General features: G+C 49.2%; 2 protein-coding genes across 2 annotated transcripts; one reads left to right on the forward strand and one right to left on the reverse strand.

The window, feature by feature from the left end:
• Positions 1-164: 164 nt before the first annotated feature.
• Positions 165-11,598, forward strand: Cdc42se1 (CDC42 small effector 1). The gene is made up of 5 exons (XM_042681932.1): positions 165-296; positions 5,033-5,336; positions 6,557-6,667; positions 7,555-7,643; positions 9,389-11,598. The coding sequence occupies exons 2-4, from the start codon at positions 5,283-5,285 to the stop codon at positions 7,627-7,629; spliced, it is 240 nt and encodes a 79-aa protein (XP_042537866.1). The 5' UTR covers positions 165-296; positions 5,033-5,282; the 3' UTR covers positions 7,630-7,643; positions 9,389-11,598.
• Positions 11,599-12,248: 650 nt separating this feature from the next.
• Positions 12,249-16,837, reverse strand: CUNH1orf56 (chromosome unknown C1orf56 homolog). The gene is made up of 2 exons (XM_042681285.1): positions 15,809-16,837; positions 12,249-12,327 (listed from the first exon to the last, which is right to left on the reverse strand). The coding sequence occupies exons 1-2, from the start codon at positions 16,835-16,837 to the stop codon at positions 12,307-12,309; spliced, it is 1,050 nt and encodes a 349-aa protein (XP_042537219.1). The 3' UTR covers positions 12,249-12,306.
• Between the last annotated feature and the right edge of the window lie 26 nt (positions 16,838-16,863).

The following is a 16,863-nucleotide window of genomic DNA, read 5'->3' on the forward strand; positions in this document are numbered from 1 at the left end:
GCCCCGCTCCCCTCCGGGGGCTGCGGGGACCGGGTCCCGCGTCCCTCGGCGGTGCAGTGCCCGGGCAGTCCTGGGGGGCGCAGTGTGCTCGGCCGCCACCGGACGGGTTTCGTAATCGCGTCGCCGGCGTTTCCGCCCTCGGCCAGCCCCACCTCTGCCGGCCCGCCCTCGGCTCGGCTCGGCTCCGCACCGCGCCGCGCCGCGCCGTGGAGGCTGCCCACGAACCCATCCCGGGTTCGGGTACTGCCCCCCGCCCGCAGCCGCGGCTGGACACCTCGATGCCCGGGGAAGAGCAGGTGAGCCCGGGGAGCGCCCCCCCCCCGGCCGTGCGCCCCGCCTGCCGCGCCCGGCGGAGACGCACCGGATGCGGGGCGGGGGGGGGGGGGGGGGAGAGGGCGTACGGGGCCACCGCGGAGCCGGGGCCGGGGGCCGGCGCTGCGCTCCCGGGGGGACAGGTCCCCGGTGCGCAGGCCGAGGCCGCGGAGAGTGGAGGGGAAGAGGTGATTGGGGTGCAGGGCGGGGGAGAGGAAGGACGGACCCGGGACTTCTCCCAGTGCCCCTAACCTCGATGGTGGCCTGTGCCCGACGACATGGCGTGTAGCTGGGTCTGGGAAGGGCCCGGTCAGACCGAGGCGGCCGCGAAGAGCAGGGACAGAGCCCCAAAGCGACCCCGAGGTCCGGGGGGCAGGACGGGCGACTAGGTGATGGGATAGATTGGGGGAGGGGAATTGAGTGTCTCCAGCGGTTTCCTCGTAGCCTTTTCTAGACCTTTGGGGGAGAAGGGCAGGGTTGGTGCTGGGCAACTTGTCACTTGGTTGAAATATAGGGTCGACACCCCCTCTTCAAGGCCCCTCAACAGTCCTGCGTGCCAGGGGGGAGGGTCCCACTCGACCAGCTGCATCCCTGGGCTGATAGCCAGAATTGCCCACTCCAGTCTCCATTCTCCGTCTCTCCAGCTGCTTCTTGTGAAGGCTTGTCAGGCAGCGGGTTGGAAGCCTTGGGGCGGGAGGGAGCAGACCGGGAGAACCGGTTTGGGACTACCACAGGACCTAGGAACTACCTCTGTACATCCTTCCTGTCCCCCCCTTCTCCTGTTTGCGCCCCCCAACAGCTTTGAGATTCTTAAGGCCATGACCTTGGAGATCTGGAGGCTGTCCTCCTCAGTTCCTTATTTCACTTTTGCTCGGAACGGAGGGGCCCACTTGTCAGAACTACTCGACTGCCAGGTTGTGGCCTTCCACTGCCTAATCCTTGACAGCTCCCGTTTTCCCAGCCCCTTCCCATTCATTCACTGTGGGGTTGAAACCGGCGGACACCTCCTTCTCCGTTGACCAGTTGAGGACTTCATTTTTCTCCAACCTCCTCTTCTCTAGCTGCTTTAAAAGAGAATGACAGCCACACTCTCCTATTTCCTTTCTGGCTTTGATTCCATCCATCCCCCCACCCCCCAACTGCTGCCACTTTGACCCTGTCCTGGCTTTTTCACACCCCACCCCCAAGTTTCAGAGACCCTAATGTCCTAGGGAATGGCATTTCCTGGTCAGTTCCCAACGTCATTGGTCATTTCATGCCAAGTCCCACACATACTTTCCCTCCACCCAGCTCTGGTCAGATCCCTGGAAAAGAAACAGACCAGGCCTTGTTCCCTCACTGCCCCTTTCCCTCTCCTTCCTCCTCCCCACTGCCAGCACCTCGATCCACTCAGCTTTGAGCAGAGTGGGGAATGTTGGGGAGACTACAGTCTCAGTAAGGGCTGTCTCATGGTGTTGGGGGTTTCCTCTGATTCTTCATTGTTTTCTTCACTTCCCCCCAATCCTTACCACCTGCACCCACCACCCCAAACCCTTTGACTGACTTCTCCACTGAGCACCATTCCCCACTCTGGACAGCTAGGTTCTGACTTCCGCCCTGATTACTCCTCCCTTCCAGGGGTGGGAAGGGAAGTGGGAGAAAGCCCAGACTCTAGGGTTCTTTCCTCCCCTGGAAGCTGCATTTCAGTGTCTGTGTGATCTCAGCTTGAGTCCACTTAAAAAAAAAAAAAAAAAAGGTTTTTATGTTGTTCTAGACCTGTGCACTAAGGTTCCAGGCCTGGTGAGTGGATGTGATTCGAAATATCCATAAACCGTTTCTGTTGGAATCTTTTTGGCTGCTTATAGCGCAGGATAGGGAAATGCAGTGAGTATAGGGAAGTCCAAATGGGCCCTACCCTTGACTGGCAGTAGTCAAAAGGACACTGGTGGCTCACGCCTATAATCCTAGCTACTGTGGAAGCTGAGATCTGAGGATTGCAGTTCATTTAACTACCAAAAAAGCTGAAAGTGGAACTGTGGCTTAAGTGGTAGAGTGCTAGCCTTGAGCAAAGCTCAGGGACAGCGCCCAGGCCCTAAGTTCAAGCTCTAGGACCAGTGCAGGGGGTGGGGGAGGGAGGACAGAAAGTTCTTCCTTGAACACTAGCCCTACTGGAAAGTTCCTGTGTCTGGTTGACTGGTGAAGCCTGCTTGTAGGAGTGGTGAGGAGGTAGGAGAGAACAGGTCGCAGCATGAGGGAAGGAGGGAAGCCTGGGCCCTATAGGGTGTGAGGCAAGGCAGAGCTGCGAGGTGGAACAGGCGAGAAGGGTGGGGGAGCTGGAAATGATTCCTCATGGGACAGAAAGACACTCAGCACCTGAACTTGTGCACAGATACATAAGACGTGCAAACAGGTACATGCACAGGAGTGCAGGGCAGAGAGTAAACAGCTTTCAGGAAGGATCTCAAGGTCAAGTATTAAAGGAACTGCTAAATGAATTCTGGGAGAGGTGTGATCTCAGTTGAGGGAAATGAGAGGAAAGGGCAGTGAGTTGGGTGCTGGTGGCTCACACCTGTAAGCTAGCTACTCAGGAGGCCGAGATCTGAGGATCACCGATCGAAGCAAGCCTGGGAAGAAAAGTCCCCGAGAGATTCTTATCTCCAGTTAACCGCTGAAAAACAAGTAGTGCTTTGGCTCAAGTGGTAGAGTGCTAGCCTTGTGCAAAAGAGCTCAGGGACAGCACCCAGGCCCTGAGTTCAAGCCCCAAAATTGACACACACACACACACACACACACAAAGGACAGTAAACTGAGAGAGGGAAGAAATTCCTCATTATAGAAGGTCTTAGGGCAATTACTGGTGGCGTCTCATGCCTATAATCCTATCTACTCAGGAGGCTGAGAAAAGAGGATTCAAGTTCAAAGCCAGCCCAGGCAGGGAAAGCTCATGAAGGTCACAAGACTCATCTCCAATTAATCAGTAAAAGGCAAGTGGCTCCAGTAGTAGAGCACCATCCTTGGGCAAAATAGCTAAGGGACAGTGCCCAGGCCTGGAGTTCAAACTCTAATACCATCATTCAAAAAAAAAAAAAAAGTTTTTCTTTAGAACCAGCTTACTAAGTGCTTGAAGTGAATCTTATTCTTAAAATCTAGGTGTTCAAGGCAAGGTAAGTAAAAAGGGAGGAAAAGGGTGGAGGTCTTGTTTGTGAGAACAAAAAACCACTATTTCCTCTTGAGAGGAAATGTCCCTCCCCTTCTGCCCTAAACCTATGGACAAGAGCTGAAGCTTGTAGCACCCGAAACTTCTCTCCTTTCTGCTACACTCTTTTGGTCCACGCTCAAAGGAGAGGAGACCCTGTAGCCTCTTTCCTTTCTTGGTGCCAACATACTGCTTCTTAACCCTTTGGGGTCCATTGCTTTCTTGGAGAGTCAAATGGTGAGGTTTTTGGTCTTTGTTTTTGGTTGGTGGTGGGGCTTGAACTCTGGGCCTGGGCGCTGTTTCTCTGCTCAAGGCAAGCACTCTACCACTTGAGCCACAGTGCCACTTCCAGCTTTTTCTGCTTATGTGGTGCTGAGGAATCGAACCCAGGGCCTCAGGCATGCCAGGCAAGCGCTCTACCACTGAGCCACCTTCCCAGCCCCCCCCCCTTTTTTTTTTGTTGGTCTTGGGGCTTGAACTCTGGACCTGGGTGATGTTCCTCAGCTTTCCAGCTCAAGGCAAGCACTGTACTACTTGAGCCACAGCACCACTTCCAGTTTTCTGAGTGGTTTATTGGAGATGAGTCTCCTGGCCTTTCCTGCCTGGGCTGGCTTTGAACCATAATCCTCAGATCTCAACTTCCTGAGTAGCATGAGCCACTGGTGCCCTGCTCTCTCCCTTTTTTTTTGGGGTGGGGGGGGGGTCCGGTCGTGGAGCCTGAACTCTGGGCCTGGGCGCTGTCCCTCAGCTCTTCAGCTCAAGGCTAGTGCTCTACCACTTGAGCCACAGCTCCACTTCTGGCTTTTTTCTTTTTGCTTATGTGGTGCTGAGGAATCGAACCCAGGGCCTCAGGCATGCAAGGCAAGCGCTCTACCACTGAGCCACCTTCCCAACCCTTTTTTTTTCTTTTTTGGTCGGTCATGGGGCTTGAACTCCGGGCTTGGGTGCTGTCCTTGCACTCTTCAGCTCAAGCTGTTCAGTTCAAGGCGAGCGCTCTACCGCTGGAGCCACAGCACCACTTTCAGTTTTCTAGTGGTTTATTGGAGATAAGAGTCTCATGGACTTTCTTGCCCAGGCTGGCTTTGAACCGTGATCCTCAGATCTCAGCCTCCTGAGTAGCTAGGATTACAGGCGTGAGCCACTTGTGCCCGGCCCTTTTTTTTTTTTTAAACTCAGGGTTCAGGTTTGAACTCAGGGCTTTGATGAACTCGGGGCTTGGCTGCTATTCTACCACTTGATCCATGCCTTCAGACCAGCTTTTTATCAGTTAATTGGTGATAGAGTCTTTAGTATTTTTATGCATAGGCTGGCTTTGAACAGTGATTCTCAGATCTCAGTCTCCAGAATAGCAATGATTACAGGTGTGAGCCTCCAAGCCCCAGCTAGGTTCCTACAATTGGAAAAGATTGCTGTTGGGGTGGAGTATGTCCTCTAAGTGACAATTGGGAAGATAGAGACATCAGACAGTTTCTGGGGGATTGTTGGGGGGGGAGGGGGCTATGTTTTTCATTACCTTTTTTTCCTCCTTTATTTCTGCTAATCCAGGATTCTAAATCTGAGGAAGACAGCCTTGCTCCTGCCTGCCCACCCTTCCCCGGCCCTGTTTGTCTTCTGGATTCTGAGACCCTGACCTTCATTGCTTAGCTTGAGGAGTTCACCCTCTCCACACCCATCCAGCCAAGTGAACCCAGGGTGCCCTTAACGGGACGAAAACAAGGAGTGGGTGGCCAAGGCACCAGAGCAAGTGCCCTCTGGGGCCTCTGGCAGAGGAGTGAAGCTGGAACCATCAGGGAATATGAGTGAATTTTGGCATAAGTTGGGCTGCTGTGTGGTAGAGAAACCCCAGCCGGTGAGTCTCCCCGCCTTACTCCAACAGGCCCAGAAATAAGTTACCATGAAGTAGATAGACCATCTAGGATCTGCCTTCTGATAAGCACGCTGCTTCCCCCCAACCCCAAGGCAGGAAGTTTCTGTGGCCAGGCAGGTGTTTGTTCACATGTAATAAAGGAAACTGTGTGATGAAGAGTATAAATTTAGGGCTGGGAAGGTGGCTCAGTGGTAGAGCGCTTGCCTTGCATGCCTGAGGCCCTGGGTTCGATTCCTCAGCACCACATAAGCAAAAAGAAAAAAGCCGGAAGTGGCGCTGTGGCTCAAGTGGTAGAGCACTAGCCTTGAGCTGAAGAGCTGAGGGACAGCGCCCAGGCCCAGAGTTCAGGCCCACGACTGGACCCAAAAAAAAAAAAAAAAAGAGTATAAATTTAGCTATCATCTCCTGTTCCTGTCCACTCTGAGGTATCTAGGATTGTAGGTAAGACCTGCCAGTTCCCCCACATTGTTCCCTCATCAGCCATAAATGACTTTGCCATGTCTTTTCTTTTTTGGTCAGCTGTGGGGCTTGAACTCAGGGCCTGGGCATTGTCCTTAAGCTTTTTTTGCTCAAGGCTAGCGTTTTACCACTTTGAGCCACAGCTCCACTTCTGGATTTTTGAAGTGGTTAATTGGAGATGACTTTCATGGACTTTCCTGTCTAGGCTGGCATGTCATGTCTTTTTGTTGTTGTTGGTGGTGGTTGTGGGGCTTGGTCTCTGGGCCTAGGCACTATCCCTCAGCTCTTCAGCTCATGGTGAACACTCTACCACTTGAGCCACAGCGCCACTTCCGGTTTTCTGGTCATTAATTAGAGGTTAAGAGTCTCACAGACTTTTCTGCCTGGGTTGGCTTTAAACCATGATCCTCAGATCTCAGCCTTCTGAGTAGCTAGTGTTACAGGCGTGAGCCACTGGCATCCAGCTTCCATGTCCTTTTTTTTTTTTTTCCATGTCCTTTGTTTGCGTAGTATTACTTCACTCTCCAAGTACTGCCCCTGTAACTCTGGTCCTCTGGTCTTCTTCATGTTGTTCTAATTTAATCTTTCTTATTTAGTAACCTCCCTATTACAGTACCACATCCCCTCTTCCCACCTGCCCCATAGCTCTTCCTTAAGTGATTTTTTTAAGGCTCTTTCCCTTTTCTCCACTGTAACTAGAGATGGGGCTACATACCTGATTGCTTCTTATCTTCTCCAAGCAGAAGAAGAAGAGAAGACGGATTGACCGCACCATGATTGGGGAACCAATGAATTTTGTCCACCTGACTCACATCGGCTCTGGGGAGATGGGGGCTGGAGATGGACTTGCTATGGTAATGAGGAAATGTGACTGGGACCCTTTTAGGAAGATCATGCAAGAGGCATAACATAATAGGGAAGCAAGAATCTTAGATTCTAACGTTGGTTATTAGTTGTGTAAACCTGACTTGGCATTTCAGATCTCTGGGCCTACATTCCCTCATATTTACCATTAACATACTGTTCTTTGTTGGACTGGAGAAAAATATATATATATTTTAATAATTGGAGTGTGTTTTCTAAAAGAACCATCTTTTCTAACTAACAATTGTCAAATCAGTGCCACAATTAAATCATATTGTAACTGTGTTAAGTTGTTAACAACTTATCAGTTTTGGGACATGAAAAAAACTGAGGGCCTCTGTTCTAAAAAATATCTAATGCATTTCTGCTCTCACAGGTAGGGAGATGGGCCTTGAAATGGTGATGATGGGGCTGGGCATGTGGCTTACTGGTAGAGTGCTTGCCTGGCATGCATGAAGCCCTGGGTACGATTGTTCAGTACCACATAAGCAGAAAAAGCTGGAAGTGGTGCTGTGGCTCTAGTGGTAGAGTGGTCTCCTCAAGCAAAAGCAGCTCAGGGACAGTGCCCAGGCCCCAAATGGAAGCCCCATGACTGAGCCCCCCCAAAAATAGTAATGAATTTACACTGATGACAAAACTCACATGGGAGGGTTTTTCTGTGAGATCTTATTAGTAAGTGGCTCGTTTTACTTCACCTTGAATGCAATATAAAGGGAAGACCTGGACTTTCCTAGCAAGAATGGTGGTTGGTTTTGAACTTTTCAGATGAGTATTATTGTCAAGGAGATGGGTAAACCTTTTCCCTGGATGGCACGGGGTAGACTCTTACTGTTGAATGTAAAGACTTAGAAGGGTTCTCACGTGTGCTTTTCAACAGACAGGTGCAGTTCAGGAGCAGATGAGATCCAAAGGAAATCGAGACAGGCCGTGGAGCAATTCTAGGGGCTTGTAGCTCCCATAGGAATGGTGAGTTATTAGAGAAACCCACCTAACACCTAACATCCATTTGCACAGTACCCTGATGCTCTGTTACAGAACTGTGGTCTTCTAATACAAGAATAGAAAGTAGGGGTGCAAGAATTAGAAGATTCCAGAAAGCATCCATCCAGAAAGGCAGAGGGAATAATTATATAGACAGAAATTGAGCCAAGCACCAGTTGCTCATCTGAGCATCACAGTTTGAAACCAGGCCTGGCAAGAAAGTATGTTACTCTCTTTATCTCCAGTTAATCATATACACATACATAAACAGAAGTGAAGCTGTGGCTCAAGAGGTAGAGCACTAGCCATGAACAAAAATAGCTCAAGGCCAGGCGCTGGTGGCTCATGCCTGTACTATAATCCTAGCTACTCAGCAGGCTGAGATCTGAGGATTGAGGTTCAAAGCCATCCTGGACAGAAAAGTCCATGAGACTCTTTGGTCGTGGGGCCTGAACTCTGGGCCTGGGCACTGTCTCTCAGCTCTTCAGCTCAAGGCTAGCACTCTACCACTTGAGCCACAGCGCCACTTCCGGCTTTTTTTTCCTGCTTATGTGGTGCTGAGGAATCGAACCCAGGGCCTCATGCATGCAAGGCAAGTGCTTTATCACTGAGCCACCTACCCAGCCCTCCATGAGACTCTTATGTCCAATTAACCACCAGAAAAGCAGAAGTGGAGCTGTGGCTCAAAGTGGTAGAGCACTAGCCTTGAGCAAAAAAGCTTAGGGACAGTGCCCAGACATTGAGTTCAAGCTCCATGACCAAACAAAGAAAGAAAAGGAATTGAGAAAGAGATATTGTACAAATAGTTTAAAATTCATACTACCTGTACATTCTCCTGCCTTGAATTTTGTGTGCGTGTGTGTATGTGTATAAAATCCAGCCAGGTGCCAGTGGCTCATGCCTGTAAGCCTATTTAGGAGGCTGAGATCTAAGGATTATGATTCAAAGCCAGTACAGGAAGGAAAGTCTGTGAGACTCTTATCTCCAGTGGAGCTGTGGCTTAAGTGGTAGAGTGCTAGCCTTGAGCTGAAGAGCTGAGGGACAGTGCCGAGGCCCAGAGCTCAATCCCCATGACCCACTAAATGAATAAATACATACATACCTAAGTAATATATATATATATATATATGCATATATTTTTATGCCAGTCCTAGGACTTGAACTCTGGACCTAGGTGCTGTTCCTGAGCTCCATTTTGCTCAAGGCTAGTACTCTACCACTTGAGCCTCAGCACCACTTCTGACTTTTTTTGTGATTAATTGGAGATAAGAGTCTCATGGATTTTCCTGCCCAGGCTGGCTTTGAACTGAGATCCTCTGATCCCAATCTCTGAGAAGCTGAGATTATAGGTATGAGCGTGGCTTTATTTATTTAGTTATTTAGTTATTTATTTATTTATGTCAGTCTTGGGTCTTGAACTCTGGGCCTGGGTGCTGTCCCTCAGCTCTTCAGCTCAAGGCTAGCACTTTACCACTTAAGCCACAGCACCACTTCCAGTTTTCTGAGTGGTTTTTTAAAGAGTCTCAGGGACTTTCCTGCCCTGGCTGGCTTTGAACTGTGATCCTCAGATCTCAGCCTCCTGAGTTATCGGTATAAGCCACCAGCACCCGGCTTTTTTTTTTTTTTTTTTTAATTGTTATAAAGGTGATGTACAGAGGGATTACAAGACCATTACATAACTGTCTTGATTTTTCTTAGAGGCAAATCTGATTTTTTTTTTTTCAATTTAGGTTTTGGTGTCTTGAAGCTCCTCCCACTCTGTGTCCAGCCCAGAAGAAATGCTGCCCCTACCAGATCCTTCTAGAACCAGTGACCCAAGGGCCCCTCTTTCCTTCCTGCCTAACAGTGCCTCAAAAGGCGTGGGGGCTGGACTCCCTCTACTTCCTCTGGCTATTGCCCCTCCTGGTGATGGGGTCAAGGCGGCAGGACTGACCAAGTGATTACCCATTGGCCAGAGGAGCTCAATGGAAGCCCTGGGTACCCGAGATCTGAGCTAGGAGTTCTGTGGAAACCTGGAATGAATTCCCCTCTCCTGAATGATGGTCTGGGTACCAACTATTTTAAACTTCTTATCTGGAATTCCTTAAATGGGGCAGGTAGGTGAGATTACAAAGCAGAAGTTAGCTTTGCTGAGAAGCCCCCTACTTCCCTGTACACCTCTTTCCTTCTGGAATGAGCTAAAGCAGATATCAGGGGGCTGGAAAGGGGACCACTGCCTAATCCACTCTTTCTCTTCAGATTTCAGATCTTAAGCTCCTCAGTTTCACTCTCCCAGTATCAGGGAGAGTTGGGCCTCTAGTTGGGCCTCTAACCCTGTATTTCTATAGCATTACTAGCATCCCAACAATGTTCCCTTTTAAAAAAAAAAAAAAGTTTTAATTTGAGTTTTTTCAATTAGCCCTATCCCGCTACTACTTCTGTCCTTAACCTCCTCCCTATTAGGAACTTCGTTAAATAAGAGGTATGAGGTGGCTCTTAACCAGATGACATTCCATTTAAGTCTTGGAGAGACTTAGCATATCCTCTGCCAACCTCCCTGCTGGCCCAGATGACAGGAGGAAGAGAGGGTGGATAGAAAGCCACAGACTGCAGAAAAACTAGGTGTGGTCTTGAAGTGGACTTCATCCTTAGGGACAGTGAGATGAGTAGGTGGGAAACAGTTATCAGAGAGTAATGACCCTAAGATCTTCATAGCATGCAAGCACGGGGAGGTGCTAGAACATTACAGACATTCTTGTAATGAAGAGCTGTATCTTATAAGCTATTTAGTAGCATCCCTGGCCCATCTCAGTTAAGACAACCAAAAATATCTCCAGAAATTGTCAAATGTCTCCTAAGATAAAAATCAGTTACAGTTGAGAGCCACAGCTCCAAAGATGTTTCTCTTAAGTGATTTCATTCATGTTCAGCTTGACCCATGGATGACCCAGGCCCCCTAATAGAATATGCTCAAAAGAGCTGCTCATAATCTTTATTCAGTGTGTTGCTTGTGCTTGCAGGAGTTCAAGTTTCTCTGGTGGACATGCGCTATGCTTCTTTTCTTGCTCAGTGGAAGAGGGGCAGTGTGGAGACATGACTAGGGCGTGTTGGCGTTGGAGGAAGGGGAGGTAAAAGCGGCAGACATACCTTAGTTGTCTTCCCCAAGTTCTATTTCTGTGCCCTAGTCCTAGAACCAGACACAAATAAGACTCAGGGAGTTTTGTCTGAAGACCATGTCCCACTCTCACCTGGCTAGACAGTGTTTTAGATAGAAGGGAGAGCAATGTAGGAGAGCAGGGTCTTTAGGCATTTTCAGTTTTCTCAGGTGTTTTTTTTGTTTGTTTGTTCTGGCCCTTTCTTTAAGGGTAATTAGGCAGAATAAGACTGAAGAGTTCCTGCCTGCTCTAAGACAAGAAATCTGGCATCATTAGCTTTGGTATAGGAAGCCTGTTTTATGGTAGTGGGGTCAGTATTGTAGGAACTGATAGTCATTTTGCTGATTCTACCATCTATCCAGTCTGTCCCCACATACAGTGGCTGAGGTTCTACCATGTTTCCAGTTCAATGTACTTCCTGCAGTTTTTAGGGTCTAAGACCTGTCATCAATTTACTCTGTTACCAATTTTACTCTGTTTCATCAATCTAGGTGCTCTAAAAGCAGCCTACCTTGCCGCCCTAAGGAGTGCACTAGACTGGAGATCTAAAGGGGTAACAGGATAGGGTAGAAAGGTGGGGGACTCCAGACCTCCAGCCTCATCCTAATACCTATTCTTTGGACACAGTCTTCTCTTTGGTGCTCTCTTGCCTTGAGCTACCTTCTCTTACGTGTATGCTAGCATCACTTTAACAATAAAGTGATAGGAACGGGTTTGAGAGTCATAATTTATATTGAATAATTGTTAAGACTTTTAAATACATTTTTCAAATAAAAAACGTAAGCAAAATAATTGCAGAGTAATTACTACAAGTGTTGTGTTGGATTCAAAGAATTGATGTGAAGCTGGGTGCTGGTGACTCATGCCTGTAATCCTACTCAGGAGGCTGAGATCTGAGGATAGTAGTTCAAAGGTACTCAGGCAGAGGAAAGTCTGTGAGATTCTTATCTCCACCAGAAAATTGTAAATGGATCTGTGGTTCAAAGTGATAGAGTGCTAGTCTTGAGCAAAAAAGCTCAGGGACAGCACCCAGGCCTGAGTTCAAGCCCCATGACAGACAAAAAAAAAAAAAAGGATGTGGCTGAGGAAAGTGTCTGAAGTGGAATTTTGTGCCAATACTGCCTTTTCCAGAGAGAAAGGGCCCAGCCCTGAGAAACAGCAATCTTCCAATGGCTGGAGTCTTTCCTCCTTGTTTTAAACAACCTGGGACATGAAGGTCAGAGGCTGCTGGCTCTGAAATGTGGGGCTGCAAAGTATTATGGCCATCCTCAAATAGCTCTGTAAAAAAGACACAAAACCAGATTTTGAAGGGAGGGGTGGCTCAGTGGAAGAGTGCTTGTTGAGCATGCACAAAGCCTTAAGGTTGATCCCCAGCACCACCCCAACAAAAGGCACAAAACCAAGTAATTTTTCAGTTTTGTATTTTTATATGAAAAATATCTAGTGGGTGCTGGGATTGAATGGGGAGCAACAGGTTGAGATGCTGATAGCGCCTCTTGTGGGTGAAGTGGCCATTACCTCTGGTTTCTGTCTGTCTGAATATGGGGGAAAAATAGAGAAGGGAAATTATAACCAGGTCTATAATCTCATCCGTTCCTTGTTTTATCCTACCCTTTGACAAGTCCTGACTCCCTGGATCCTACAGCTCTCTTTATGCTTTTCTTCTTCTTTTTGTTTGCATGGAGGCTTGAGCTCTTGGTTTGGGCGCTGTCCCTGAGCTCCTTTTGCTCAAGGTTAGTGCTCTACCACTTGAGGTCACAGCACCACTTGCCACTTTGTTTTATTTTCCTGTGCTTAATTGGAGATAAGAGTCTCATGTACTTTCCTGCTCTGGTTGGCTTCAAGCCACAATCCTCAGATCTCAGCCTCCTGAGTAGCTAGGATTACAGGCAGGAACCACTGGTGTCCAGTTATGCTTCTTTTATTTGATTTTTTTTTTTTTTTTGGTTAGTCCTGGGGCTTGAACTCAGGGCCTAGGCACTGTCCCTGAGCTTCTTTTGCTCAAGGCTAGCACTCTATAACACTACTTCTGACTTTTCAGAGTATATGGTACTGAGGAGTCAAACTCAGGGCTTCATGCATGCTAAGCAAGCACTTACCAATGAGCCACCTTCCCAGCCCAGCTATGCATTTTTTTTTTTTTTTTTGGTCAGTCATGGGGCTTGAACTCTGGGCTTGGGCGCTGTCCTTGTGTTCTTCAGCTCAAGGGAACACTCTACTGCTTGAGCCACAGTGCCACTTTCGGTTTTGTAGTGGGGTTTATTGGAGGTGAAAATCTCACAGACTTTCCTACCCAGGCTGGCTTTGAACCACAATCCTCAGATCTCAGCCTCCTGAGTAGCTAGGATTATAGGCGTGAGCCAATGGCGCCTGGCTTATGCTTCATTTTTATACTTAAAATAATACTGGGCTGCCTAGCAATTCAAACTCCATTACCACCAAAAATGCCTATAAGCCAGCAAAATCACTCTGTATATATACCCTTTATTATCTCTCACATACCCATTATCCCTAGCAGTTAAGACTACTCTCTCAGGTCAATTCAAACATTTATAATTCTTGGTAAAGCAAAGGACTGTCCTTTCCTTGAGGATTTGCATGTGTGTGTATGTCCGCACTGGGGCTTGAACTCAGGCCCTGGATGTTGTTTCTTAGCCATTTCACTTAAAGCTAGTGCTCTACCACTTAAACTATAGCTCCACTTCTGGCCTTTTTTGGGGAGGGAAGGGGAACCTGACTTCCCAAGCTATGGGGGAAACGCAGTAGCTGGACACAGTGGCCCTCATCTGTCTTCCCAGCAACAAAGGGAAGCACAGCTGGGCGCCAGTGCCCCCCAGAATCCTAGCTACTCAGGAGGCTGAGATCTGAGGATTGCGGTTCAAAGCCAGCCTGGGCAGAAATGTCTATGAGACTCTTATCTCCAATTAACTTCCATAAAACCAGAAGCAGTGCTGTGGCTCAAGTGGTAGAGCCCTCACCTTGAGCTGAAACGCTCAGGAACAGCGCCCAGGCCCAGAGTTCAAGCCCCACAACTGACAAAAAAAGTGGGGGGCGGGAGGGGAGAGCACAACTAGGATCACAACCTAGGCATAAAGCAAGACCCTATTTAAAAAATAACCAGGGTGAAAAGAAGCTTACCGTGAGCTGAAAAGCTCAGAGACAGTGCCCAGGCCCAGAGTTCAAGCCTTACCACCAAAAAAACCAAAACACAAAAAAACTGATAGAATAGCTCAAGAGGTAGAACACCTGCCTAGCAAGTGCAGCCCTGAGTTCAAACCTCAGTACCACACACACATAGTAAAATAAAAGCACCGAAGCTGGGAATGTGGTTTAGTGGTAGAGTGTTTGCCTGGGTTCAATTCCTCTGAACCAAATAAACAGAAAAAACCAGAAGTAGCACTGTGGCTCAAGTGGTAGAGTGCTAGCCTGGAGCAAAAGAAGCTCAGGGGCAGTGCCCATGCCCTGAGTTGAAGCCCCAGGACTGGCAAAAGAGAAAAAAAGAAAAAAAAAAAAAAAGCCCTAACTCTGTGGTAGAGTACAGACAGCTTGCCTAGTATGTGTGGGGCTCTGGGTTCAATATCCCCAACACGAGAATAAACCAATTTAGCCTGATGGCTCATGCATGTAATCCTAGCTACTAAAGAGTACTGTATGTGTATTGTAGTTCAAAGCCAATCCAAGCAAGAATGTCCATATTTCTTTTTTTTTTTTTTTTGGTCCAGTCATGGGGCCTGAACTCTGGGCCTGGGCGCTGTCCCTTAGCTCTTCAGCTCAAGGCTAGCGCTCTACCACTTGAGCCACAGCGCCACTTCCGGCTTTTTTCTTTTTGTTTATGTGGTGCTGAGGAATCAAACCCAGGGCCTCAGGCATGCAAGGCAAGCGCTCTACCACTGAGCCAACTTCCCAGCCCGAATGTCCGTATTTCTCTCCAAAAAGTAGAAGTGGGAGCTGGCTCATGCCTGTAATCCTACTCAGGAAGCTGAGATCTGAGGATCAAGGTTCAATGCCAGCCAAGGCAGGAAAATCCAGGAGACTATTTCCAGTTAACTGCTAAAAAACCGGAAGTGGTGCTGTTTGCTCAAGTGGTAGAGCATTAGCCTTGAGCTGAAGAGCTGAGGGACAGCACGCAGGTCCAGAGTTCAAGCCCCATGACCAACAAAAAAAAAAGTAGGCCAGGCACAGGTGGCTCGTGCCTGTAATTCTAGCTATTCGGGAGGCTGAGATCTGAGGATCACAGTTCAAAGCTAGCCCAGGCAGGAAAGGCTGTGAAACTCTTATCTCCAATAAACCACCAGAAAACTGGAAGTGACATTGTGGCTCAAGTGGTAGAGTGCTAGCCTGAGCTGAAGAGCTGAGGGATGGTGCGCAGGCACAGAGCTCAAGCCCCACAACAGACAAAAAAAAAAGGAGAAGTGGGGTTGTGACTCAAGTGCTAGAGCACCAGCTTTGAGTGAAAAAGCTAAGGGACTGCCTAGGCCCTGAGCTCAAGCCCTAGTACTAGCACAAAAGAGTTCATAGCTGGGCACTGGTGGTTCATGCCTGTAATCCTGAGGACTGAGGGCAGGAAAGTGCATGAAACTCATCTCCAATCAACCACTCAAAAACGAAGTGGCGCTGTGGCTCAAAGTGGTAAAGCACTAGCCTTGAGCAAAAGAGCTCGGGACAACGTCTAGGCCCTGAGTTCAAACCCAGGACCAGCATGGAAAAACAACAACAACAAAAGTAGTAGTCTATGCCTGTAGACTGAGTCTAGTTAGACTGTAGTCTAACTCTGTAGACTGAGGCAGAAGGATCACCTGAGCCCTGAAGTTCTAGACCAGATTAGACAACATACTGAGACCCTGTCTCAAAAGGAAAAATGGAAATGGGTAGAATGGCCAACGATAATATGAATAAGTAGTGCATCTTATGAATCCATAACCAAGATAGTAACAGTCTATGCAAACACTGGCATAGCAACAGGATTTGCTTAGTATCCCCAATTGTTAGATACTGGCTCATCATTCAAACACTTACTGGTTGCATCTCGGTGAACACTGAAGAGAGACTATTCCAGATATCTTCCAAACCATTCTTGACCCGTTTCCAAAAAGCGAGAGCTGGGCTGGGGGTGGTGGGAGGCACCGGGAGGGGTCTTCGTCGGAGGTGGATGGGGGGCAGGATGGTGGTGGTGGTGGTCCGGGAGGTGGTGGTCGTCTGAGAGCTGCAGCTGCTTTCAGCACAGAGCCCGGTGTCCAGGGGGCATTCCTCCCGCAGTCGGTTGCAGGGACATTGCTGGTAGGTGCAAGGTCGGTGCTCGGTGCGGAGTTGGCTCAGTGCTCCAACTCTGAGGCGCCCAGATAAGCCTTGCAGCTTCCCGGCCCGGCTCCGGCTCATGGTGCCTGACTTGCAATGGCAGTGCCATGGGCCCCAGGGCATCAGCACCAACCGCAGATCCTCAGGAGCTGGCATGGCTGTGTGTGAAGATGATGGCCACGTCTTGGGGGTGGAGCCAGCGGTGGACCACTGGTTGAGGGAGGCCACGGAGCTCAGCAGTTCATCAGTGTACTTCGCAGTGAGGGGCGGCAGGTCTGTGGTCATCCTGATTTCTTTATCCTGACTGTTAGCTACCACCTTGCGGGCGCTGGAACTTAACACCTTATTGGGAGTTGTATTGGGCGTCCCAGAGCTGGTGTTATTCTTTCGGGCATCAATCACCACCCCTTCTTCCAAAGACCCGTCCTCGTCCTCATTGGGGCTGGGGATAGCCGTCCGGCTGATGCCCGTCACTGTGGCCAAGAGCTCGGCAGCCGCCGGGCCGGCCAGGCGGTCAGCGGTGGCCAGGGCATCGTTCTCATCCTCCAGAGTTATCTTGGGCTTCCGAAGAGTGGTCTGGTTGGCGTTGTTTGTGGTCCTGCGGCTGCGGGCTGGAGCCCCAAAGCGGAAGCTGACCCGCTGCATCCCCGTGGTCATCGTGGGAGCCGAGGTAGAGTTGTGGGCCCCCGCCGCCCGGGACCCCAGACTAAGCAGCAGGGCCCAGAGCAGCACGCCGGCGGCGGGGACCATGGGGCTGGGAGGCTTGGGGTTGGGAG

Source organism: Dipodomys spectabilis, unplaced genomic scaffold (genome assembly GCF_019054845.1).
Source record: "Dipodomys spectabilis isolate Male_0828 unplaced genomic scaffold, ASM1905484v1 ptg000069l, whole genome shotgun sequence".
Classification (NCBI taxonomy): Eukaryota; Metazoa; Chordata; class Mammalia; order Rodentia; family Heteromyidae; genus Dipodomys; species Dipodomys spectabilis.

Bases quoted from the DNA above. Each gene is read 5' to 3' on its own strand.
- CUNH1orf56 (XM_042681285.1), bottom strand. From the start codon at position 16,837: ATGGTCCCCGCCGCCGGCGTGCTGCTCTGGGCCCTGCTGCTTAGTCTG. The intron at 12,328-15,808 runs GTAAGTGTTTGA...CCCCATATTCAG, and splicing joins TGTTCACCGAGATGCAACCA to ACAGACAGAAACCAGAGGTA.
- Cdc42se1 (XM_042681932.1), top strand. From the start codon at position 5,283: ATGAGTGAATTTTGGCATAAGTTGGGCTGCTGTGTGGTAGAGAAACCC. The intron at 5,337-6,556 runs GTGAGTCTCCCC...TTCTCCAAGCAG, and splicing joins TGGTAGAGAAACCCCAGCCG to AAGAAGAAGAGAAGACGGAT. The intron at 6,668-7,554 runs GTAATGAGGAAA...GCTTTTCAACAG, and splicing joins CTGGAGATGGACTTGCTATG to ACAGGTGCAGTTCAGGAGCA.